This window comes from Lynx rufus, unplaced genomic scaffold (genome assembly GCF_022079265.1).
Source record: "Lynx rufus isolate CCGP_SWC_20201006 ecotype Redwood Valley unplaced genomic scaffold, mLynRuf1.p SCAF_3, whole genome shotgun sequence".
In the NCBI taxonomy this organism is placed as follows: Eukaryota; Metazoa; Chordata; class Mammalia; order Carnivora; family Felidae; genus Lynx; species Lynx rufus.
In genome coordinates, this window is record NW_025814845.1 from 27,169,913 (window position 1) to 27,194,049 (window position 24,137).

At 38.3% G+C, this 24,137-nt stretch overlaps 1 protein-coding gene across 1 annotated transcript in view; it reads left to right on the top strand.

The window, feature by feature from the left end:
* Nucleotides 1–24,137, top strand: part of DTHD1 (death domain containing 1) — a 65,272-nt gene that overhangs the window by 29,710 nt on the left and 11,425 nt on the right. The window contains exon 8 of the mRNA XM_047092417.1: nucleotides 4,462–4,706. Within this exon, the coding sequence (XP_046948373.1) occupies nucleotides 4,462–4,706 (245 nt within the window). The remainder of the gene's footprint in view (nucleotides 1–4,461; nucleotides 4,707–24,137) is intronic.

Consider the following 24,137-nt stretch of genomic DNA (forward strand, 5'->3'; position numbering starts at 1 on the left):
GTGAGGTCATGCACCATTTACTTTAATTCTACGAAAAACTAAGATAGGTGATCCCCTTGCTTTTTACATCAGCCTTTGGCATTCTTCTGAACATAAGCTAGAGTATGCCTTCATTCTCCAGGTTAGAGCTGTTGATTCAGACTTAAACTTTCCACTACACGTCACCTAAACCCAGAATCCAGAGAATGCTGGGAAATAAACAGAAAATTTTATATAATGACACTCTAGCATGACCTGTAACATCTACTAATGCCCTAAAGAGGTTTGTGTGTGTCAAAGTGGCCCTGAATGCCCTTTAGCCCAGAGAAGTGGCTTTCCCAGAAATGTGTAGGATGTTGGGATAACCACCCTTTTATTCATTCAATGAAAATTCCTTACCCTTGTGTGCATTATATGCTACTAGGGAGAGACAGAGAAGCAAATAAGGAAATAAAATGTGCAGTGTGGTGGGAGGAAAAGTGCCTTATAGAAGAATAAAGGAAGGAAAAGATATCAAGAGTCTCACAGAGAGTGGCAGAATTGCAATTTTCAATAGAATCATGAAGGAAGCCATCTTTGAGAAAGTGACGTTTGGACAGAGACTTGAAGAAGGTGAGAAAGGAAGCCATAATCCTATAGCAGGGGAGCAGGGGAGTCTGTCCCAGGCAGAGGGAGTACAAGTGCTACTTAGCAGCGGCAGACGTGTACCTGACATGTGTGAGGAACAGCAAGAAGGCTGAAATGGGTGGTAGACAGGGTGTAAGAGCACAGTTGTAGGAGAGGAGATGAGTACTGATCATTCCTTGAAGGCAACGAGTTTGCCTTTTATTCTAACTGAAATGGGCAGCCATCTTGTTAACAGAAGAGTCACATGATCTGAGTTAGATCATAGAATAGATTTTCAAACAGTTATAATCTCAGAGGCAAAGGAAGGATTGGGGAGACGAGTTAATGAGCCATTAAGCAAGGAATGATGGTGGCTTAGGGGTAGAGGTGGTAGAGACGTGTTAGAATACAGAAATGCCCTGAACCAATGGTTCTTTTAGATTCATTTGGTTCCCCATTTTGCTACCTTTCACTTATCACTTACTCATCTGATGTTTCTAAGCAAAAGCATATATCTCTACATTTTTACTTTCTATGTCATCTTTGAAAAATATTCCAATTCCCCTCATTGAGAAGAAAAGATATCTCTATGAGTTATGCCTAGTAGCTCATAAAATATAAATAAGTTTTGTATTTCTTCATATGACAAATATTTATTGAACAGCTACTGTTCCAAGTTCTTCTAGGAACTGTATACATAATATGCTGAGGAGAAAGAGGTTCTCAAAAGGTCAGCTAATGGTTGATTTCATAATTTTGGAATGCAGTAAATGGATTTTGTTTTTACTTCTCCTCTAAATATGCCAATGTGGGAGGAAAAAAATAGAATAGTGCAATTTCGGGGTGCCTGGGTGGCTCAGTCAGTTAAGTGTCCAACCCTTGATCTCTGCTCACGTCATGATCTCATGTTTTGTGAATTTGAGCCCCGTGTTGGGCTTCTCCACTGACAGTATGGATGCTGCTTGGGTTTCTGTCTATTTCTCTCTGCCCCTCACCTGCTATGCGCTCTCTGTCTCTGTCTCTGTCTCTCTCTCTCAAAATAAATAAACTTAAAAAAAAAAAGAATAGTGCAATTTCTTTGTGCTGCTTGTCCCCCCCTGCCCCCCGCCCGCTGTGACAGGGGTATTCAAAATATAGTGCTATGTCTTGGCAACAATGAAATTCCAACTTAAAAAAATGTAAGGTTTCTATTTATAACACTAAAATCATGCTATTTATTACTGTAAATCCTCAACTTTCATCTTCATTTCATATTTACATTACAGATCTTTAGTTTAAAAAATTAACTGGCAGTGAGAGGCAGATAAACTTAAGATCTAAATTGAATCAATGTAGCTCTGCTTCACCTTCAGTCTTTATATCCTGCATATAAATATTCTTCATGAATAATTGTGTACACGGCAGGGACTATCTTTCAAAGGACAGAAGGAGAGATTTATTAAGTTGTATTCTATTGAGACCAAAGTAACAACTCCAGTAGCACGGAGAAGTTTGCCAGGTGTTACTCTAGTGATCTAAAAATTCTAATTTATCTAATTTACTAGATGACATTTTGGTGACTTCAAAAATTTATCTTTTTTTTTTTTTTTTTTTTTTTTTTTTTTTTTTTTTTTTTTTTTTACCAGCAGGAAACATTCAAGAAGGCAAGCCATGGCTTGTCATTCCTTTCCTAGGACGTCCTAGGGATCATTCTGTTCAAGTAGCCAGGTTGTCTCTTAAATACAAACTTTTGCAGAGACATACTCTAGCACCTTTCCTAACCTGGAGTTATTCAAATTCTAGATTTAACTGTGTGCTTTAGAGATTCACCAAAATGACCTCTAGCAGTCCAACATGGAGAAAAATATTGGTGTCATCTACATCCCTTATTGAACTCTGATTTCATTGGGAAGGCTTTCTCAAAGTGGGAAAGCTTTTCACGAGAAAGAGCTCTGGGTCGTCAATGTTCAGGCTTCTAGGTGTAGGAGGAAGCTGCAACTTAGATATAAAAGCTTCACATCGATATATTTGAAAAAAATGTGTTTTTTGTTTTTTTGTTTTTACCATACAAATTCAAAAACAGTTGAAGGGTCCTGCTTCTTTCTTATCATTTGCTATTATTACTATCATTTGCTGAGCACTTACTATGTGCTACGCCTTGTGCCCATCATTTTATCCATGTTATTTCCTTTCGTTCTCAGAACAATCCCAGAAGGTAAGTTTTATTTCTCTTGGTTTAAAGATAAGAAAGTTAAGCCTCCAATAAGTTCAGAGATGGGAAAGAACCAGATAAATATTACAGTGTAGATAAGTAGCTGGGGCTGGCCCCAGCTGGATCTGGATCTCAACATTTGAAACACTCTTATCTTGACTGCTACAATGTAGCTTACATTTAAATTTTGCTAAGGGTAATGCGACATGTCTTAGGGAAAATGGCATCGCTATTGGAATGGCAAGGTAAAACTGTCATGGTAAAACCCGATGAGTGAAAGGTTATCTTCACTAGAGCTCTTGTATTTTCAGTGAGCAGTTGAGAAGATATACCCTTATTTTGGGGAATTAATCAGGTTTCAATAAAAATTTCGGTAACATGAATCTAGTAGCTATTTCATTTTGAAGTTTAGCTAGAACACCTCTATTTTTCTTTCCATTTATTTATTTTTATTTTAAAAAAAAATTTTTTTAATGTTTATTTATTTTTGAGACAGAGAGAGATAGAGCATGAACAGGGGAGGGTCAGAGAGAGAGGGAGACACAGAATCTGAAACAGGCTCCGGGCTCTGAGCTGTCAGCACAGAGCCTGACACGGGGCTCGAACTCACGGACCGTGAGATCATGACCTGAGCTGAAGTTGGACGCTCAACCGGCTGAGCCACCCAGGTGCCCCTCCATTTATTTATTTTTAGAGAGAGGGAGTGAGCGCAAGTGGTGGAGGGGCAGAGAGAGAGAGAGAGGAAGAGAGAGAACCCCAAGCAGGATCCTCACTGTCAGTGTGGACCCAACGCAGGGCTCGATCTCATGAACTTAAACCGTGAAATTATGACCTGAGCTGAAATCAAGACTTGGACTCTTAAGCCACTGAACCACTCAGGTGCCCCTAGAACATCTCTATTTCTGTGATCCTGGACATGTTTTGTATCTGCACTGTCCATAAGGTGCATATGTTGCTATGAAATATTTGAAATGTGGCTAGAGTGACTGAGGAGTAAATTTCCAATTTATTTAATTTTAATTAATTTCACCATTAATTTTAAAAGCCACATGCTGCTAGTGGCTACCACATATCTAGAATGCCTATAGTGAGGTCATGATAGGGTACAGTATGCTATGAATAGTTAGAGGAGAGACAAAAGACAATTATTGAAAGATAAATGTAATTTTCTAACCATAGAAAGAACGGAATATTGTCAATACTTTTTTGTTAGAGTAAAATGGAATGGAAAGAGAAAATTAAAGATTATTAGGTCTAGAAGCAGCCAGACAACACCTGGTCCAATTACAGATAAGAAATCTTTGGGGTACCTGGGTGGCTCAGTCAGTTAAACATCCGACTCTTGATTTTGGCTCAGGTCATATCTCATAGGTTCTTGAGTTTCAGCCCCGTGTCGAGCTCTGCTGACAGCACAGAGCCTGCTTGGGATTCTCTGTCTCCCTCTCTCTCTCTGCCCCTTCCCCACTCAGGCTCTCTCTCAAAAATAAATAAACACATAAAAAAAAAAGAAGTATTTTTAGTAATCTACAGTTTGAGTCTATTGCTGCTAATATTTTGGCAAGAGTCAGTGATACCAAAAAAGCTTAAATTGTATTAAAAATGGAATAATAGTTAGGATTTTAAAAATTTAAATAAGGCAAAGTAGTATATCTTAGTAGTAACAAATGCATTTCACTTCTTTTTAGGCAATGGAAAGGATTATGGAAAAGATTACAAGCTTATTTTTCATTTACAAAGAAAACCCAGGCTGGAACTCCAAATCAAAGAGGTGGATGAATTTGGAAACTATAGCTGCCCTCATTATAAGGGCACCATTGTAGTTTATAAAGTACCTAAAGAAAAGATAGTCCACAACTTGGATCAATCTCCTATACTGGATGAAAACCTTTGTCAGTTGCCAATTTGCAAATTGCCATTGAAGTTGCCAAAGGTAAGTTATTTTACTTCTCTAATTACCATATTTTGTTAACTCTTCGTGATTCTCCACCACAATCTATACTTCAGGCACATGGATATGCAAGGTGAAAAGGAAAGGCAGGAATAAAGTTGATAAGGAAGGAGTGGGCATATAATTTTAGAGTGGTGGAATACAGATCAGGATTTTCACTTCCTTTCATATCAACTTTCTTTAAAAAAATTGTTTTTAACGTTTATTTATTTTTTGAGAGACAGAGAGAGACAGAGTACCAGCAGGGGAGGGGCAGAGAGAGAGGGAGACCCAGAATTCGAAGCAGGATCCAGGCTCTGAGCTGTCAGTACAGAGCCTGATGTGGGACTGGACCCATGAACTGTGAGATCATGACCTGAGCCAAAGTCAGATGCTTAACTGACTGAGCCCCCCCCCCCCCCCCCCCCCCGCCCAGCGCTCCAGGATCTACCCAGGTGAACCTCAACTTTCTAATAGCAACAATTCAAGTTGATCCGGTCTTGACAACATGTTCTTAATGATTATAGAAATAATGTCATTCATTTTCTGTAAATGCATAAGAATAACTGGGAAAGAACTTATGAAAACACAGACTACATTTAACAACACAACACTTTTAGGAAATGTCATGTGGGGAATGGGAAAACAACATCAAAATATTTTCATCCAGGCTTATAAAATCCTGTACACTTGTTTTAAGAGTGAATTACTCTTACCTAAAATTCTTATTCTTTTCAGGAAAGTAGGATTGAATTGTTTCTCCTAATAGGTCAAACAAATAATCTTATTGCTGTATATACTATTTTCTTCTATGATCCAGGACTTAGTCCTTCCAAACTATATTCTTAATGAGAAATATAATTGAAAAATTCATTTTATCACTTCAAAGAGTAAACGTATTCTTTAAAGATGCTAAAATTATGTTTTCGTGTTTTTACTTTTTACATTATGAATAGTAGAAATGTTTGTCATGCCATTAGATATGGTACTGATTTTAAGTTAATCAGTAATTAATGAATTTGACAGATATTAATTGAACTTCTGAAATAGGGAATGTATTCTGCTAGGCATTATGAAAAATACTGAGATATAGAGGATAATACATGCCCTAAAACTGTGTTGTCCTAAACGATAGCCACTAACCATATGTGTCATGTGTGGGGCACTTGAAATATGGCTAGTCCAAATTGAGAAGTACTGTAAGTATAAAGTACAGACCAGATTTCAAAGACTCAGTACAAAAAATATAAAATCACTCATTAATCATTTGTTTATGTTGATTTTATAGAAATTATAATATTTGGTTATGGAGTGAAACAAAATATATAATAAAATATAGATATAAATAATATAATAAAACATATTATTACTCCATAAAGTTAATTTCACCCACTTAAAAAACATTTTTTTATGTGGCTAACTAGAACATTTCAAATTACTTGTCTGTGTCAAACCATATTTTTATGGCACAGTATTGCTCTAAATGATTTACAATCCAGCAAAGTATGTAAAATCTGTACAGTTGACCCTTGAACAACTTCGAGGTTAAGGGCACCAACCCCTGCATAATCAAAAATCTGAGTATAACTTTGACTCTCCCAAAACTTAACTATTATTCGCCAATAGTTGATTGGAAGCCTTACTGATGACATAAACAGTTGATTGACCCATATTGTATATTACATGTTTAATATACTGTATTCTTACAATAAATGAGAAAAGAATATTATTAAGAAAATCATAACGGATATATCCAAATACTATATTTTAGTAGGTGGGAAATCATAGCTCCCTCTTATATACAAATCAGCAGAAGTAAGTGCAGTTTAATATTTTTACCCTATTATCAACTTTTAAAATAAAACTGAGACAGAAGGGAGCCTGTTTAAGATTATCCAGATTGGAATGAATTTTGTGACTTGAATATACTAGAAAATGGGAGTTCGACCCTCTAATGAGAGTTGTAAAGCGTAGTTGTGGGCCGTGTCCCAGACTATTCAAATAATTTACTTTTCTGTTTAGAGTCATATCAGTGATTGAGACCAAAGTCTGGGAGGGGGGTGGGGCACGACGTGGGAGTGTGGGATTAAATAGCCAAGGTGCTATTTCAAGCCTGACAACTTCATTCTGTTGTATATTTCCAGTTGTGTTAATCCTAAAGCTGCTGTAAGAATCTGTTTTCCATTTCATAGTAATTTTCACTCTTTCTAGATGTTATTTTCTCAGCATTTTTCAGAAATCTGCTCCTTGATAGAAAATTATCTTTCTGTAGATATAACTCGATTTTAACTTAATTTCACTTAAATTCATGTTTGGAAGAAAAGTAAAATTGCTGTAAAGGACAAGTCAACTAGTATTTGTGGTTTAGACCTTTGTAGCTTTATTTTATTATATCTTATTTTTTTCCCTTTGGCAAAAAAAAAAAAGATAATCATAAGGAAAATGCATTTGCAGTAATGTGATGTATTTATAAATAAAAATCAGTGTATAAGTTGACCCAAGCATTTCAAACCTGTGTTCTTCAAGGGTCAGCTGTATATAAAATCACCTTGTAAGATAGTAAATGATTAGACTAATGGGAAAAACAACATACTAATAGTTGTTCAGAGGGAGAAAATAGCTTTTCTGGAAGCTGGTACTAATAGGAAATTCATGGTGGTTATGACATGTTATCTGAGCTTTGTAAGTTGGTAGAAATTTAGCCGATGGAAACGAAGAAAAAATATGTTATGATGATGGAATGGAATGAGTTGGACTTCGGGTGGTAGGCGTAGCTTAGCATGAATTCATAATTCATGTAATAACCATTATAATAATCCATAATGTCCCAAAAGTCTTTCAAGTGCTTTACATGCCCTATATTACTAAATTCACAAATGAGGCTTTACCACTGTTCTCATTTTATAGGAAACTGAGGCACAGAAATTTTAGTCAACTTGCCCCTGGTCCCGTAGCTAAGGAAGTGTCTGAGCTAGGATTCAAACCCACATCTGCTTCCCACATGTGCAACCACTGTCTGCTCTTGTCTCTTGAGCAGATAAAACTAGGATTTAGATAACTTCCAGGATATAAGATGGATTTTAGGAGTTCCATGTTCACCCCTGAAGTTGTACAATAATTTTATGTGTATTATGCCTGAGTGTAAAGGTGATATTAAAATTATTTAAAAACTGATATGGCATGAATTCTGGTCAGTCACATTGAAAGTAGCCATGTCCCCTTTGTAGCAACGTGGATGGAACTGGAGAGTGTGATGCTAAGTGAAACAAGCCATACAGAGAAAGACAGATACCATATGGTTTCACTCTTATGTGGATCCTGAGAAACTTAACAGAAACCCATGGGGGAGGGGAAGGAAAAAAAAAAAAAAAGAGGTTAGAGTGGGAGAGAGCCAAAGCATAAGAGACTGTTAAAAACAGAACAAACTGAGGGTTGATGGGGGGTGGGAGGGAGGGGAGGGTGGGTGATGGGTATTGAGGAGGGCACCTTTTGGGATGAGCACTGGGTGTTGTATGGAAACCAATATGTCAATAAATTTCATAAAAAAAAAAAAAAAAGAAAGTAGCCATGTCAACAGAGGTGCTGGGTTATAGAAACATTAACTCTTTACTTGCTGGTTTGGGGGAGATTCTGGGGTTCCTGGGAGGCATTTGCAGGGTAGCAGAGTCTACTAGACCATTTATACTTAAAATTATATTTAAGAACAGTGTATCTATATAGGTGTGTACCCACCATCAGTTTTTCCTCTGTGCATTTTCACTTCCATCTTAGGGCCTTTGTACTTGTTTACTATGCTTAGGGCTCTCTTCCCTCAGTAGTAGCTGGTTCTTTATCATTCAGGTTCAGCTCATAAATCACCTCCTATAATTATCCCCCCCCCATCTCCTTATCTAAAGCCACTCTTTAACCCATTAGCCCTTTAAAATTTACTTCATAACACTTACTATTAATTGAAAGTAATAGAGTCATGTATTTGTTTGTGAACTTTCCATTTGCCTTTGCTCCTTGAGAAAGCAAGCTCCGCGAGTGAAAGACCTTGTCTCCTTGTTCTGGCTATACCGTCAGTGACTAGAACAGTGCCTGGCACATCATAGGAACTTTAAATATTTGTGACTGGATCAAAGAGGAAAGGTCTGTACCATTTGTTAGGTTCTAAAAATTAGAATTAAAATTAGATTTTAAGAACTACGGACTTAATACTCCAATTCTCTTGTCCAGTGGTTCACAGCCTCATTTATAAACACTTAGCTGGTGGGCCAAGGAGTTGATTTGGATCAACACGAAGATTTGGGAGCAGAGGAAGAGACGAAGGGGACACTGGGGGCCTTCTCCAGGTAGCTCCACTTAACACATTACCTCCTAAGGTCACTATGTTGTTCAGCTGCTATAGGGAGATTGGTGGAAGACAAATAAGGAGGCTTAGAATTTTCTGGCAGGAGGTGGTGAAGGCCTCACTGTGATAGTGGCAAACAATGGAAAGAAAGCCCCTTATGTAAGAGAGGACAGACTTGAAGTCCAAAATGTGATACAAATTCAGCTCTCGGTTTTTGGTATTTTCTCTGATTTCATGAATCAACTGGCCAAATTAGCCAAGCCATACAATTTAGGGTTTTATATGGATTTTGCTCAGTAAAAGTCTGTGTGAGTGATTGTCCAGGTCTTTTGCACAAGTTCTTCCTCTGCCTTGATTCTGCTTGCCTGAACAAATCCTAGTGGTCATCCTTTACAGCTCTGTTGAGGTGTGACTTCTCCCAGGAAGCCTTCCTTGATTTCCCCTTTCATATCGACTTTGATGTGCTTGGTTTCCACAACACCTGTACTTCCCCTATTGCTGCAGTTACCGTATTGTATTATCATCACTTGTTTCTCAGTAGATATATATTTCTCGGTCTTTTTGTTTGTTTTTGCCCTCCTAAAGAGTCTCTCTAGACATCTTTTCCTCTAATCAACCCTCCCCACTAAATTTTAATATCACAGATACAGAGTATGCATATTTGTATTTTATAAACTAAAAGTGTAAAACATTTTCATCTTGCCCAAGAGCTAATTTTCTTTCAATTTGCATTGCCAGTGTCAGGCATACAGTACATGCTTGATAAATATTTGTGAATAATTAGAGGGATGAGACGATTTCTTCAAATCTTAAGACTGCCCAGTTTTGACACTGTGGATCTTGAAACTATATGGACATTTAAAAAAGATGTTTATTTATTTATTTTGAGAGAGGGAAAGAGAGCAGGGGAGGGGCAGAGGGAGAGGCAGAGAGAGAGAATCCCAAGTAGGCTCCACGCTCAGTGTGAGCCTGTTGCTGGGCTTGATTGCACAACCTCAAGATCACGACCTGAGTTTAAATCAAGAGTCTGGCCCTCAACAGACTGAGCCACCCAGGCATCCCTGGCTTGCTTAAACATAGTACATTTTACTCCGCTGATCTTCATATATGAATCTACTGCTCATAGCCTTTGGTCCTTCCTTTTTCTTCCAGATGGGTTTGCATAGGGCTATTCAGATTCACCCTTTTGGTCCTTTTACATGCTTAAATCTTTACTAGAAGTTTCTTGGGTTCAGAAAAAAATCTGTGGCTATACAAGCTTTTCTCTCTTTTCAAAGTAATATACCCAAATGGGAATTGAAACCAGACCTTTAGTCTGTGAGGACAGATTTCTTCCAAAAAGTTCATAATTAAAAAAAAAAAAATTGACCTCAGCTTCACAGTAGTAGAATATCCTCTTTTTCAGGAAATGAAAATATCCCTATTACATGGAGCTTGGCATTAATGAACACTACATTATGCACACATTTGTACATGTAGCATAAATTACATGAAGGCATTTGTCAAAATTAAAAGTGCTTTTCACACAGAAGATAAGCAGTAACTATTTAGATGTATGTATATAAACATACACATTCACATACACATAATTATAATCTGTGATCTTAATGTACTGCCTGATTCCCAAAGATGTGAAAACATAGGACCCATTACTTCATGCTTGTGAAGGACTCTGTCTCATCCTTTAGCCTCCAAATTCCATTCATGCATATATTAATTCATTCAACAAACACTTTTGTATCCCATGGACCAGACATACAACAGTGTTCCTTTAGGTACGGTCTCTTCCTCTTACCTCTCCACAGATTATTGTCAATTCAGAGGGCAGAATGAGCCTCTAAACCATCAGTCAGATCATTTTCTGACTTTGCTCCAAACCTTGCAAAGGCTCCTGGTTTCACTCAGAGTAAAAGACTGTGTCTGAACTTGACTCCCATTGATGCTAAGACCTTCTCTCCCCCACTCTTCACTTGTTCAACTCTCGCCACAACACCCTCTTGATGTTCTTGGAACTTGCCACACATGCTTCTGCCTCAGGTCCTTATGTTCGTGGTTCCCTGGCCTGGAATGTCCTTCCATCCATCAGATACCTACGTGGCCAACACCCTCACCTCCTTCAGTTCTTCGATCAAATTTCACCTTCTCTCTGAGGCTTTCTCTGATTCTATTTCTTATTGCAATGTACTCCTACCCACACAAACCAACAATCCTGGTCCTCTTTAACTTGCTCTGTAGTTTTGCTTTCCTCTAAAGCATCGATACCTCCTAACATTTATTTCCTTGTTGATTATGTTTATCATAGGAACACTATTACTTCACCACTAGAATGTGAGCTTCTTGAGGGCAAGGACCTTTATCTGTTGTCCATTGCCGCACCACAGGGCCCTAGAATAGTGCCTGGCATAGGTTAGGTGCTCAGATACATTGGTTGAATTAACTTTCAAATAGAGCTTGTATTTTCAATACCCAAAGTGCGAAGAGCAAAGTGAGAAGTGCCGAGAAGGAAAATGAATTAGCATCAGAGGGTTGGCAGAATTTGTAATGTATGCTTACAGATGTGATAGCCAGCACAGGCTTCACTGTGGACCCCTTCTGGGCCGAAGAGTAACAGTGACAGGAAGCTCATCTGCCTGCGTGGCCAAGAGAGCACCATGGTGAGGGAAACAACATGTTCCCAGACTGCCATGGGCATGAGATTTTAACCAAGGACTCTGTGGCAAATGCTCATAGGAGGAGCAGAGAGGGGTGATTAGGTTTGAGAGATAAAGAGGATCTTCATGATAATTCCATTTCAATCTAATCTTCCGAAAATGGTCACATAATCAATACATGTGAAAATGTATGAAGGAAAAGAGTAAGGATTGGTCTCTACGTCTTTCCTAAGTTGTGCTTCAAACTTTCTTCTTTTACAAAATATTCAAGGAAACTCAGTTCACACTACGTCTATGTGTGCTTTGGCAGAAACAGGGCAATTTCAAAAAACTGTCAAAGATTCTTTTTTAGGTGGAAGGAAGTGGTGTGTGCGTATGTACTTCTGAAATCACGTCACAAAGGTAACTGTGCCATTTGGTTATTTGTGCTAGGTTGAGTTGTGACTGCCTTTCATTCTTGTTTGTCTGCTGGGAGGCTTTGCTTTGAAGGAGAGGTGGGGCTCTGGGTCTGGTGGCTGTTTTCTGTGGGAGGCTGTCAGGGCCGTAGTTTTCTAGTCATATCTACCCTACATATTTACGTAAGCCATCTGTTGACCCAAGTTTTGCCTAGTCTGAACTTCCTCTTTTAAAAAAAAAAAAAAAAACTGAACTCATGACATGTGATTTCTAGTAAATAATGATACTGCTTCAACACTTGCTTTCTCACCACATGAAGTAACTTGCGTTGTCAAAGAGAGGAAGCAGACAGAGGCAGGTGCACCATTTACCTCATTAGAAGTGATATACTTCACCTTCTCACCACTTCGGATTGCCATCTCCCTGTCCTTTCAGGAATGACATGTTTTTCAGTGATTTTTTTCTAGGCATATGAGACACTAAGAGACGATCTCAACTACAAAACTGTGAAGACCCCAAGCTATTGAACATCTTTACACTCACAGTCTCTTCATTTCTACTTAGGCTTTTAGTTGTAATAATTTACAAAGTTGGATTAAGGCTCAAGAATGGAATGGGACTTAATAGTCCATTGCCAGCTATGAATAAAGCAGATTTTTTTTTAAAGTTTGTTTATTTTGAGAGAGAGAGAGCAGTATGAGTGGGGAAAAGAAGAGAGAGAGGGAGAGAGAGAATTCCAAGCAGGCTCTGCACTGTCAGCACAGAGCCCGATGTGGGACTCAAATTCATGAACCATGAAATCGTAACATGAGCAGAAATCAAGAGTCAGACACTTAACTGACTGAGCCACCCAGGAGCCCTGAAGAAAGCAGATTTTAAAAGGTGTCTGCTTTTAAAATAAAACTGTGCAAGAGGAATCAGAGTTTGTTGGCTTTTGCATGTGAGTGTTTGGGGGGGTGTAGTGGAGCGGAGACATTGTAAACCTAATGGTGATTTTGGAATTTTCTGTAACTTAGTTTCATGCTTTCTATATTATAGTTAATTATAATAACATTTACGTTGCTTTATGCACCACCCCTGTCAATTATGGAAAGAAGTCATTAAAATCTTGGTAAGGAGAGATATCACGTCAATTTTCTTTCTTAACCTGTGAAACGTTTACAAAGCCCTCTCTTCCCAGTGTTGTAATTCTGGCTCTCCTTGGCTCTTTGCTGACATGCCCTCTGTGACTGCAGTCTTACCTTCCTCTGAGCCATCAGAATGGCCTTCAAAGACAGTCTTGACTATGTCACTGAAAAATCTAGTTTATATTGTACATGAGATGTTTGAGGGTGAAAATGATCAAAACTGGTTTAGTTAGAAACAGGATCCTTTTCTGGAAGCAGCTTTGCCCACCAACTTAATCAGAAGAGCACCTTTCCCTTCTCTTGCCCTTCTCCTTCGTATTCATCTACCCCTTCCCTTTCCTTTGTCCTCTTCCCTCTCCTCCTCTTCTCCCTTACTCTTCTCTATCTTCCCCTTTCTCTTTACCTGTCCATCTTGACCCTTCCTCCTCATTCTTCCTCCTTCATGGTCTGTTCATACAAGGGAAGGTTTTCTGTGCTCAGCAGGCAGTATAATTAAACCAGGAATTGTGCCCTACAATTCTTGTGCCCAAGAATTGTTTTATAAAGCAAACTCATATATTCTTGTCTCTCTGGGAAAATTTAACAAAAAAAGTAATTGATGTGTTTGCACTTACTCTCCTAAAATAATGTTTACTAAGTAAAAGATGATGTTCATTAATTCAAACAATTTCTAGCTCATGAACTCCAACCATAATGTTTTTGTGTAGAAATGTCAGTCAACATGTCAAATACTAATTAAACACCAACTATATATGAGATACTATGTAGGGCCTAAAAGATAATAGTAATATTGGTCAAAGTCCTAGCGTTAGGAAATTACAGTCCAGTTCAGGAAATAAAACACAAACACTTTAAACATTATAAAACAATGCAAGAGATAGATAATAATAGAATACAACAATCTAGTAATATCACAGGACAGAAACTGGTGATTAACTGCAAATGAATGGTGGAGATGTTAAGTGCCAGGACATTTCAGAGAAGGGAGTGATTTCTGTGGCCGAGGTAACCTGGGACACTTCACAGAGCAAGACAGATGTAGAGAATGTTTAGGTCCTGGAAAGGACAGAGAAAAAAGCAGCAAGTTCCACACAAGAAGGATAGCTTGAGCTGAAACTTTGAAGTGGCAAAGCAGATGATGTGTTTTATGAAAGGACAATGTGTAGATCTGTGTGGTTTGAGTAGAAGATTTGGAAAAATCACATTGGAAATAAATTGGAGAAAGATTATGGAGGGCTTTGAATGCCTTGATAAGTCAATCAAATGTCTCCGTGAAATTTTTACACAATTTGTCAAAATTTGTCAAAAGAATGTGATTGGTTTCATGATACAAAGGACACATGTGAAGTAGAGATTCAAACCAGAAATCCTTAGTGTATAAGCAAACAAAAATATCCCTTGGCCACTGAGGATGGAGAAGTAGGTATCTTATTAACTGATAACTAAGCTAATCTTTTATCCTATAAATAATTGGAAAATGTTAACCAGGAGGGTGACATGATCAAATTTCATTAGCGTATCATTGTGACAGGGTATAAGAATAACTATGAAAGAGATGAGTTTAGCAACAGTAAAATAAAGGGCTAACGAAATAGTCCATGGGAGAGATGGCCTGATATTAAGACCATGGTGGTAAGGGTGGCAGGCAGAGAACAGAGTCAGAGAGCAATTTAGGATTTGGGACCAACTGGACTTGGTGGTAGAGTGAATTTGTGTGGGGATTGGGAGGTAGCAGGACATTAGGAGCCAGAGAAAGTTGTGGGGGGGGTGCTTCCTAGGGTGCCTCCTAGGACACCAGTTTGAGCGATGGTCCTGTGATACAACATAGAGTTTCACTGACTTTAGTTTGGAATTGCGTTCAAACTTGCATTTCATTTCCGTTCCCCCTAATATTGCCCTAAACAATAGATGGTTGTTACTTCCTTTTTGAAGGCTTACCACCAGCTCCCTTTACTGCCCTACATCACACCCTGGCAGGGTGGTTTTCTCAAAGACAAGTGTGGTTTTATCAGTCTTATACATAGCATATAAAGCCCTTCACAAATCACCACAACTTACCCTTCAACCCCTTCATATTACATTTACTCAAGTGACATTTTTTGCTCCAATGCCACTTAAAGTCTCATTTCTTTTACACATTATGGTCTTAACTACCTCAGAGGCTCTTCCCACACAGCTGCCCTTGGGACAGCACTGACTCCACACTTAGCTCTATGATCATCTCTTTAGAAGAGCACAATTAGGTAGTGGGCCTCCTTGGGGCTGGAGGCATAACTCGCTTAATTTTGTAAACCCATCTGGTATGCATTCAATAATGTTTTGTCGAACTATTTAACGAATAAGTGAACGCATTTATTAAATAAATGAATGCTGGGGAAATTGATAAGACAAATGAAGGAGCCTTAACAGCTGACAAAAGCTTTACCTGTTTCCTTTCCCAGCTAACAGTTAACATTTAGCAAAAGCCTGTCATGCCCTCAAAGGAATGACTAATATGGGGATTTTACAGCTGTGGTCAGACCTGGAAGATGTTTGTGGCTATCCAAGCCTTTCCCGGTAACATTCGTATCACTCTTTCCGGTAGAAAGTCTACTCCTATCTATAAGCAAAAAAAAAAAAAAAAAAAAAAAAAAAAAGAAAAAAAAAGAAAAAGAAAGAAAGAAAGAACAGAAAAGAAAAGAAAAAGCAAAACAAAAAATCATCAGGAAGTTAGAAAACAAATTCGAAATTAGATATTAGAATCTAATTCTAGAATCTTGAAATCAGAACACACTAGAGAAAAATAATGCTCAGAGTTGAACAGGCACTTTGACAGGTCTTGACGATTGACCAAAACTCTCTGGGATTGTAATTTAAAAGTGGAATAATAGAGAGAGGAGGTAGAACTTCATAAAAGTGTTAACAGTGCTATGTATCTTTGACTTGTTCGGCTGCTTTTAAAATGAATAGTGTCTCCCACGTAGCTGCATTTATAGATCAAAGACGTCTGCTTTTGCCAGAATTGCTTGGAATAGTGGGCAAAGTTTTAAGCATATTAAGAGTAGTTACCATTTCCCAGTGTTTGCTATGTTCCAGGCATATTTGAAGTGCTCTGTATATTTTGTGTCACTGAAACCTCACTGTAGTTAGGGTACAGGTACCGCTTTGCCTATTGGTAGATACAAAAAATGAACATGGGAACATTAATTTCTAAATTATATTTATCCATTCCAGACTGATTTTGACAACTTTTCTTTACTGACTCAATGTATATGCTACATATATCTTCTGAATTATCCAGAACCTTTCTCAGCCTATCTGTAGGCATCTCTGAAAGCCTCTTCCTTCTATCTGTCCAAGCTCCTTAAATCAGTTGGGGTTTCCTGAATTGGTCTTTCTGGTGATCAGGGTCCTGAAGCTGTCTCCTTTTGTGACTGACTCCTTCAAAGGCTGAGAGATATTTAATCTCTTCCTCTTGACAAAGCCACAATCAAATTAAAGCCTTAAAAAGAGCCATTTTCCAAGGAGCAATTGAAAAAAAAATAATGAAAATAAAACATAAGCTTGGCTGCAAGCAAAATATGCACGGCTTTAAGACTAAGAAAGACCTGAGCTTCAACAAAGGTACGGATTCGGGTTTCTTCTGGGATTGGTAGTGGTCTGATTTCATTTTGAAGAAACTTAATTTCTAGATTTATCTCTAAGTTAGACCACTCTTGGTCAGCTCTTCTTGTTCTGATTTCGGTTTTTTCTCTCTCTTTCTCTCTTTCACTTTAATCTTACTTCTCTGTGGGTTTATGCTGGTCTTCAGATTTCTCTACATAAAGGCACTTCCTTTTATTGTGTGGGCCAAGCACTCTGCCTAAGCTTTCAGGAAGTTCTACACTGACTGTGCTGTTACAACAATATCACGATGAAAACAGCAAGAGGATATGTATTGGCTGATATTGGTGTCTTTTAATTTATTTATTTTAAAAGCCTGTGTAGAGAATATTTTGAGGGTATCTGAGTTATAAGTCATCATGAAAAAGCAAGGGGTGGGGATTTTCAAAAGCACACAAAAATAGAGAAAATAATAATGAATTTACATCGACCCATCATCTTCTGCCATTCTTGTTTCCTCTAATAACCCTGGGTTTTTTTGTTTTTTGTGGTTTTTTTTGTTTGTTTGTTTGGATATTTTAAAGCAAATCACAGATACTATGTCACTTTACTTGTAAATAACTCTCTCTGTTTCCTAAGAGGTAAGGACTTAAAAAAAGACCATAATACCATTGCTACCCCCAACAATATTAGCAATTCTTACTTGATTTTCTCTTTTTATAATTTTCTCTTTTGATAGTTAATTTGTTCAAAAACAAGGTTCAAGAAATGTCCACACATTGCATTTGTCTTTGTCTCTGCCACAATTGGTTGAATTTTCAGCGTAGCTCGTGTGCTTGATTTCAAGCTACCCTCCCAGCATACTTTGCGGGTAGGAACCATCGTCTCTGTCTCAGAGAGTGTAGTAAGCGAATTTCAATGACTTGCCTCAACTTGCACGACCTCACAGGGCCAGAGGCTGTGTCAGGACCCACTTCAAAGTCATTCCTGTTTCTTGTAGTCCCATGTCCCTTTTTCCCTGAGCAAGCCAGATCCTTGCTTACATTACATCTGCCACTTTTATTACGATGTCATGCTGCCTCTCATACCCTCTGCCCCTTCAGGGTGTTTGGCAATTCCAGACTTTTCAAAGAGCCAGACTGGCTGTACCTTTTGTTGAAACTAAGTTTTGGAATAGAGCAGCCATTGACTACGATGGTGGTTTCCTTTGCTATTTGGAATTTTTCAGAAGCAGATTTTCTCTGTCAACTTGGTGTGAAATGCGCAGTCACTTCTGAACAGCTCAAAAAGGTCTTCTGTTTAACTCACGTGGTGACATCAGTTCACAGAACCTCCTTTCCAGAGCAGAGATCATCACTGTCCTTTTAATATGATGAAGGCTCCAGCTTTCTCTGGCTTAGGTCATGAGTTCACATTCCTTGCTTTTTGTTGATGATTTATAACTCAGATACCCTCCAAATATCCTCTATAGTTTTAAAAGAACAAAAATATGTTACATATATGTTTATAGCAAAAGATGGTTCCTAGCAAATAAAAGGGAGTGTTCAGTTATACTGCTTTTTTCTAAATTTTGGAATTGCAAGAACTTTTCTTTTTGAAGGACGATAACATACCAGCTTTAAATAAAATGGATTCACATGGTGAGGGAGTTATTCTCTTTCTAATCCTTTCCCTGATCTTCTGAGTAGATCTCAGGTTAGTGTTAGCATATTCTCACATCTCTCTAACACAAAATCTCCCCTGTTAACAAGCAGAGAATAATTCTTAGGCTCAGAAATCTTGGCTGGCAACAGAATTCAACAATATTGTTTAATTGTATTTATTTTTAAGATTTTCATGTGGTTATTTAAGTGAAATGTTTTTTCCACTTATGATTCAAATATGGGTTCCTTTTAAAACTGTATTTTGTAGGTTGGGTGCTTCGGTGGCTCAGTTAGTTAAGTGTCCAACTTCAGCTCAGGTCATGATCTCGCAGTTTGTGGGTTCAAGCCCCACAGTGGGCTCTGTGATGACAGCTCAGAGCCTGGTGCCTGCTTTGGATTCTGTGTCTCCCTCTCTCTCTGCCCCTTCTCTGCTTATACTTGCTCTCTCTTTCTCAAAAATAAGTAAATAAACATTTTTAAAAAACTGTATTTTGTAGGTTAAGAGCAGTACTTCTAAAGAAAAAAATTAAGTAATGACAGCTATTATCTTGAGCACTTATTATATTCAATGTCCTGTTTTAAGTTACCTGATAGAACCCAGTGTTTTCAGGGTGCCTGCCTGGCTCAGTCAGTAGAGTGTATGATTCTTCATCTGGGGGTTGTGAGTTTCAGCCCCATGATGACTGTAGAGATTACTTAAAATAAAGAAAAAAAAAGAATTCAATGTTTCTGTCAATGACACTACGAAGCAGGTCCTATTATCATGTGGTAAGTGAGGAAAGCGAGGCACGAAGGAATACTTTCAGATCACAAGTTTAATAAGTAGTAGGGTTAGGAGCTGAGCAGAGCTCTTTCCCTTCACCTGATACTGGCTCCCAGTCCGGAGCAGTAAAGTGGATATATGTAAATGGTGAGTGTAACACAAGAAGTACTAGAATCGTTCAGAGAACATCTTGCCTTACAACCTTCACGTTCCATACATGTTTTAACTTACAGGTTAAAAATAAATGACCTGTATTCTTACAAATGTTATTTTACGTATGATATCCATCTCTTAGTGTGTACATTTTTGGCCAAACTATTTTACCTCTCTACACCTCAGTTTTCTCATTGTAAAGTACCTCATTGTAGTTGTACCTAACCACTACCTCACAAGGTTATGGATATAGTAGAATATACCAAGGTCATATGATATACTTTAAATGGCTGCGGTAATTACCGGTACATGATAAATAGCACAAAATAGTAGCTGATATCATTATCTGGAGGCAATATTATTTACTTTTTGGGTTAGGGCTTTAGACAGACCCAGGGTTTAAGACCATGTTACCTCAGAGAAGTGACATCTGTGAAATGGGGATGACAGTTATTCAAACTCTTGTCATGCGTTTGGAATGAAATGATAATAGTTACCTGTTTAGCCCAATTCCTCTTACATTGCTTTGGATCTCTAGCATTCCTTTTCGGTTCTTTCTCAGAAATTCCATCTCTCTGCTTATATTCCCCATCCGTTCTTACATGCTGTTCACTTTTTCCATTAGAGCCCTTAGCACATTACTCCAAGTTTTCTAAACTTTTTGGCTTGATCATTCTAACATCCTTGACGTATCTGGGTCTGGCTCTGACACTTTTGTTTCCTCAATTTGTGGTTTTGCCTCATTTTTACTTGATAAGTGATCCTGATGTACTGGGTAAAAGGAACTACTTTAAATAGGCCTTGAGTAATGTGATAGTAAGTGTGGGGTAGGGGAGCTGTTCAATAGTCTTATGATGAGGTCTCAGTGTTCAATGAGCCTGTACCTCTGTCTATGAACTTCACATGTGCCTCTTAGCCCACTTCCTAACGTCCCCAGCCTGTGGAACAGGATGGCTACAGGGCGTTGGAGTTGAGTAGTTCCCTTCCCCCGTGGAAAGTGTTAGAGGGACCAGGGAGGCAAACCATAAGAGACTCCAAAATACAGAGAACAAACTGAGGGGTGCTGGAGGGGTGTTGGGTGGAGGGATGGGCTAGATGCGTGATGGGCATTAAGGAGGGTACTTGTTGGGATGGGCGCTGGGTGTTATATGTAATGATGAATCACTAAATTCTACTCCTGAAATGAAACTAAAGAAATTAAAATTAAAAATTAAAACAATAAACAGTTAAAAAAAAAGTTAGAGGGACCTAGATTTGGGTATTTCCCTTCTCTAGGGTCAGTTAGGCTCTAATAAAACCCCAGCAGATCAGGCTCTGGTTATACAGTTTCTACTAAGGATAGACATTGTTAAGAAGAACAGAACTCTCTGGTATGTTTCAAAGCGGTTCGTTTCCCCCTATCCCTGCTGGAAGTAAGGGGGATTTTTCTTAGCTTTCACTATGAGAACCTGGCTGAGGTCCTGGAGGTAAAATTCACAAAAGTGTGTCAGTCTCCCTTGACTGGGTCCCTGTGAAGTTTTTAACTCTTAAATTTGTTCACATGAAGCCTCCAGCAATTTGTCAAGTATAGTTCAGGCTTCCTTACCTGGCACTGATCTAGCGGCAGTTTCTACTGATGGGTTTTTCTCTGGTAAGTTGTAACATTCTGTACTCAGCTGTCAGTCTCCTCAGGTATGGGGACAGAGGTTCGTCCTGTGACCTCACTTGTCTGATGGATCTAAAAAGAGTTGTTGACTTTTTAGTTTGTTCAGCGTTTTTTATGTGTTAGGACAGAGTGGCAACTTCCAGCTTCCTACATGACTGATTGGAAACTGGAAGTTTAGCCCAGTTCTTTACACGAGTACATCCTTGCTCAACCCTGGTATTAGCTCCGATTTGATTTGTAATAACGTTGGACCCATAACTGCGGCACAAAGTTTTTTGCTAATGTTAATCTTTTGTACCAGATTACTTCTTTGATCAATATTCTAAGTTATTTACAAAGCAAAGCCATTAAGAACTTTATAGAAGTTGTACATTATAAAGGTTGAGAATATACAGTTTACTATTATGATGCAATAAAGGAACTCAAGTTAAGCAAATGGCAGTAATTACTTAGTTGCAGAGACCTCTATGCAAGATAAATACAGAGTAAGAGTAGGCAGTGAAAACCAGTACTTAGTTATATTATCTTAAAGGCTTCTGATAAAATCTGTGCTAAAGATACACACAAACATTCTAATTATATATACTTCCTTGATCTATTAGTATTCACATACTTTCACTTGAATATCTTCTAACTACAAAATAAATGACCAATTTACCAGAAACGTCTGCAATATGTGTATGGGGGTGGGAAGGGTGTGGAGGTTAAGGCTGGATGGAGGAGTTGTTGCCACAACATGTCATGATAATTAACCAGTGAAAGTCTCTTTACGCAAAGAGACTTATGAAAGTCTCTTTACTCTGTCTTAGAGTAAATAAAAAATAATATCAGCATGGCATTTTTGTTTGTTTGTCATATTTCACTGACTCACATTGATCTGCGGTGCTCGGTGGCATCCACGTGAAATGGAGCTTCAAATGTCAGAAAGTTTTCACACTACTTTACATAAGAACTCGTTCTACCATAGGGACCCTCCCCCCATCCCCCAAACTAGCAGACAGGTAGAAATTAAAGAGAAAATCTCTACCTCTTATTATTTCTTTTTTTTTTCTACCTCTTATTATTTCTATATCTTTCCAATAGCAATGGTATTATTGTGGGTGCCCTTACCATTGGCACCACAATTTAAATAGGATACAATTTAAAATAGGATATTGCTATAGGATTCAAAGATACCGTCATATTATGTCACAGTTTCCACCTAGCACTTCAAAATATGTGTGAAATAGTGGGAAGGATCCATAGTTGTTCTGACTACCCCCCTTTTTAAAATTTCACATTAGGTTTTGTGGATTATTGTGGTGATCCCTGTAGGAATATTCCCCCCAGTGTCCTTACTGAATGAACTTCCTAATTTGATGCAAGTTTGTCCTAGGCCGGGAAGCGGGTGCACAGTGGTGACTTAAGTTATCAAATAAATCAGTCCTAAAGCCAATCCAACATAGCAGTTGTTTGCTCTGCATTGTCTGTCACTCTGCTTTTCATGCACACGTTTCTAGAGTGAGGTTAACTTAGTGAACACGACCATCATCCTAAGCATCCTGAAAGCACAATATAATGAGGGTGAATCCTGGCCAAGATTGAAACATTATGCTTCTTTCTAAGTCCTGTCAAAGACTAGATGGTCAGCAGGGGCTGAGCCCAGATTGGCTGTGAGACCACAGGGAAAGGGATGGTCTCCAGTGTTTTTATGTCATGGTAACACTCAGATCAAGGCTTGCTATACAAAAAGCTATAACACTCAGATCAAGTGTTACAAGTATAGATCAAGTATATACAAAAAAAGCTATACTTACAGGATTAGTTTTAGTTAGAAATGGATTTTGGGGCAATCATCTCTGTATTGGAATTTTGGAGGTATACAAAGCCTCTCTGCATCCAAAATGGGTCTCTAGTTCTGCCAAGAGAGGTCTGACAAAAACAAGTAACTTTTGTGTCCCACTATGTTCAAGGAACCCAGCCAAGCTATTCCATTTTATTTCAACTAAAGTTTATTATTTGATTTCACTTAAAATTCATTATAAACCTAAGAAATAGATAAGATAATGACAATAAATTTAAAGTTTAGGAAACTAAGGCATGGATTAACTCTCAGGAGCCAACAATTACAGAGGTTGTCCAGTCTTACCTGAGAGCTCGTGTGCTGGAGCAGCCTTGTATTAGGGAAAAAAAGCACCAGCTTTAGAGTTAATCACAGCTGGGTTCAGCCCTCCACTCACTCTCTCTGAGGTCTCAGCCGTGAGACCTCAACCACTCTGGAGTCTTTGCTATCCTCACAGATCACAGAGGAAACCAGTAAGAGCTCCTTCATTTTCCTCACAGTGCTTTTGGAAAAGATAGATCAGATAATCAAGAAGAAAAGAATTTGTAAATAACTTTGAAGCAGACTCAATTCTGAGAGTTTCAGCCTTGCCTGATAAATGGGTACTGAGGGCTTACCAGCCCAGAAGATTGTTTATGTGAGTGTTGAGGTAATTTCTGGGTAAGAAATTGACCTTGTTCATTGGGTCTGAAGTAACGAAGTAAATGAGATATGACTTGATAGAATTCTATTTGCAGGGGTCAGGGTAAATTTGCTTAAAAACACACATACATCTTCATATAAGGTTGGCCCTTGAACAATATGGGAATTAGGGGTGCTGCCCCCTGCACAGTTGAGAATCCACGTGAAACTTTTTTTTTAAATGTTTGTGTATTTATTTTGAGTGAGAGATAGAGAGAGAGAGAGAGAGAGAGAGAGGGCCCATGCAAGCAGGGGAGGGGCAGAGAGAGAGGGAGAGAGAGAGAGAGAGCCAAGCAGGTTCTATGCTATCAGCACAGAGCCCAACATGGAGCTTGATCCCACAGAACTTTGAGATCATGACTTGAGCCAAAATCAAGAATCAGATGCTTAACCAACTGTGCCACCTAGGTGCCCCAAACTTAACTACTAATAGCCCACTGTTGATCAGAAGCCTTACTGATAATATAAACAGTAGATTAACACATATTTTGTATGCAATATATATTACATACTGTATTCTTACAATAAAGAGAGCTAGGTAAAGGCAAATGTTATTAAGAAAATACATTTTCTGAAGAGAAAATACATTTACTATGCTGTGCTATATTTATCGAAAAAGTCTATGTACAAATGGACCC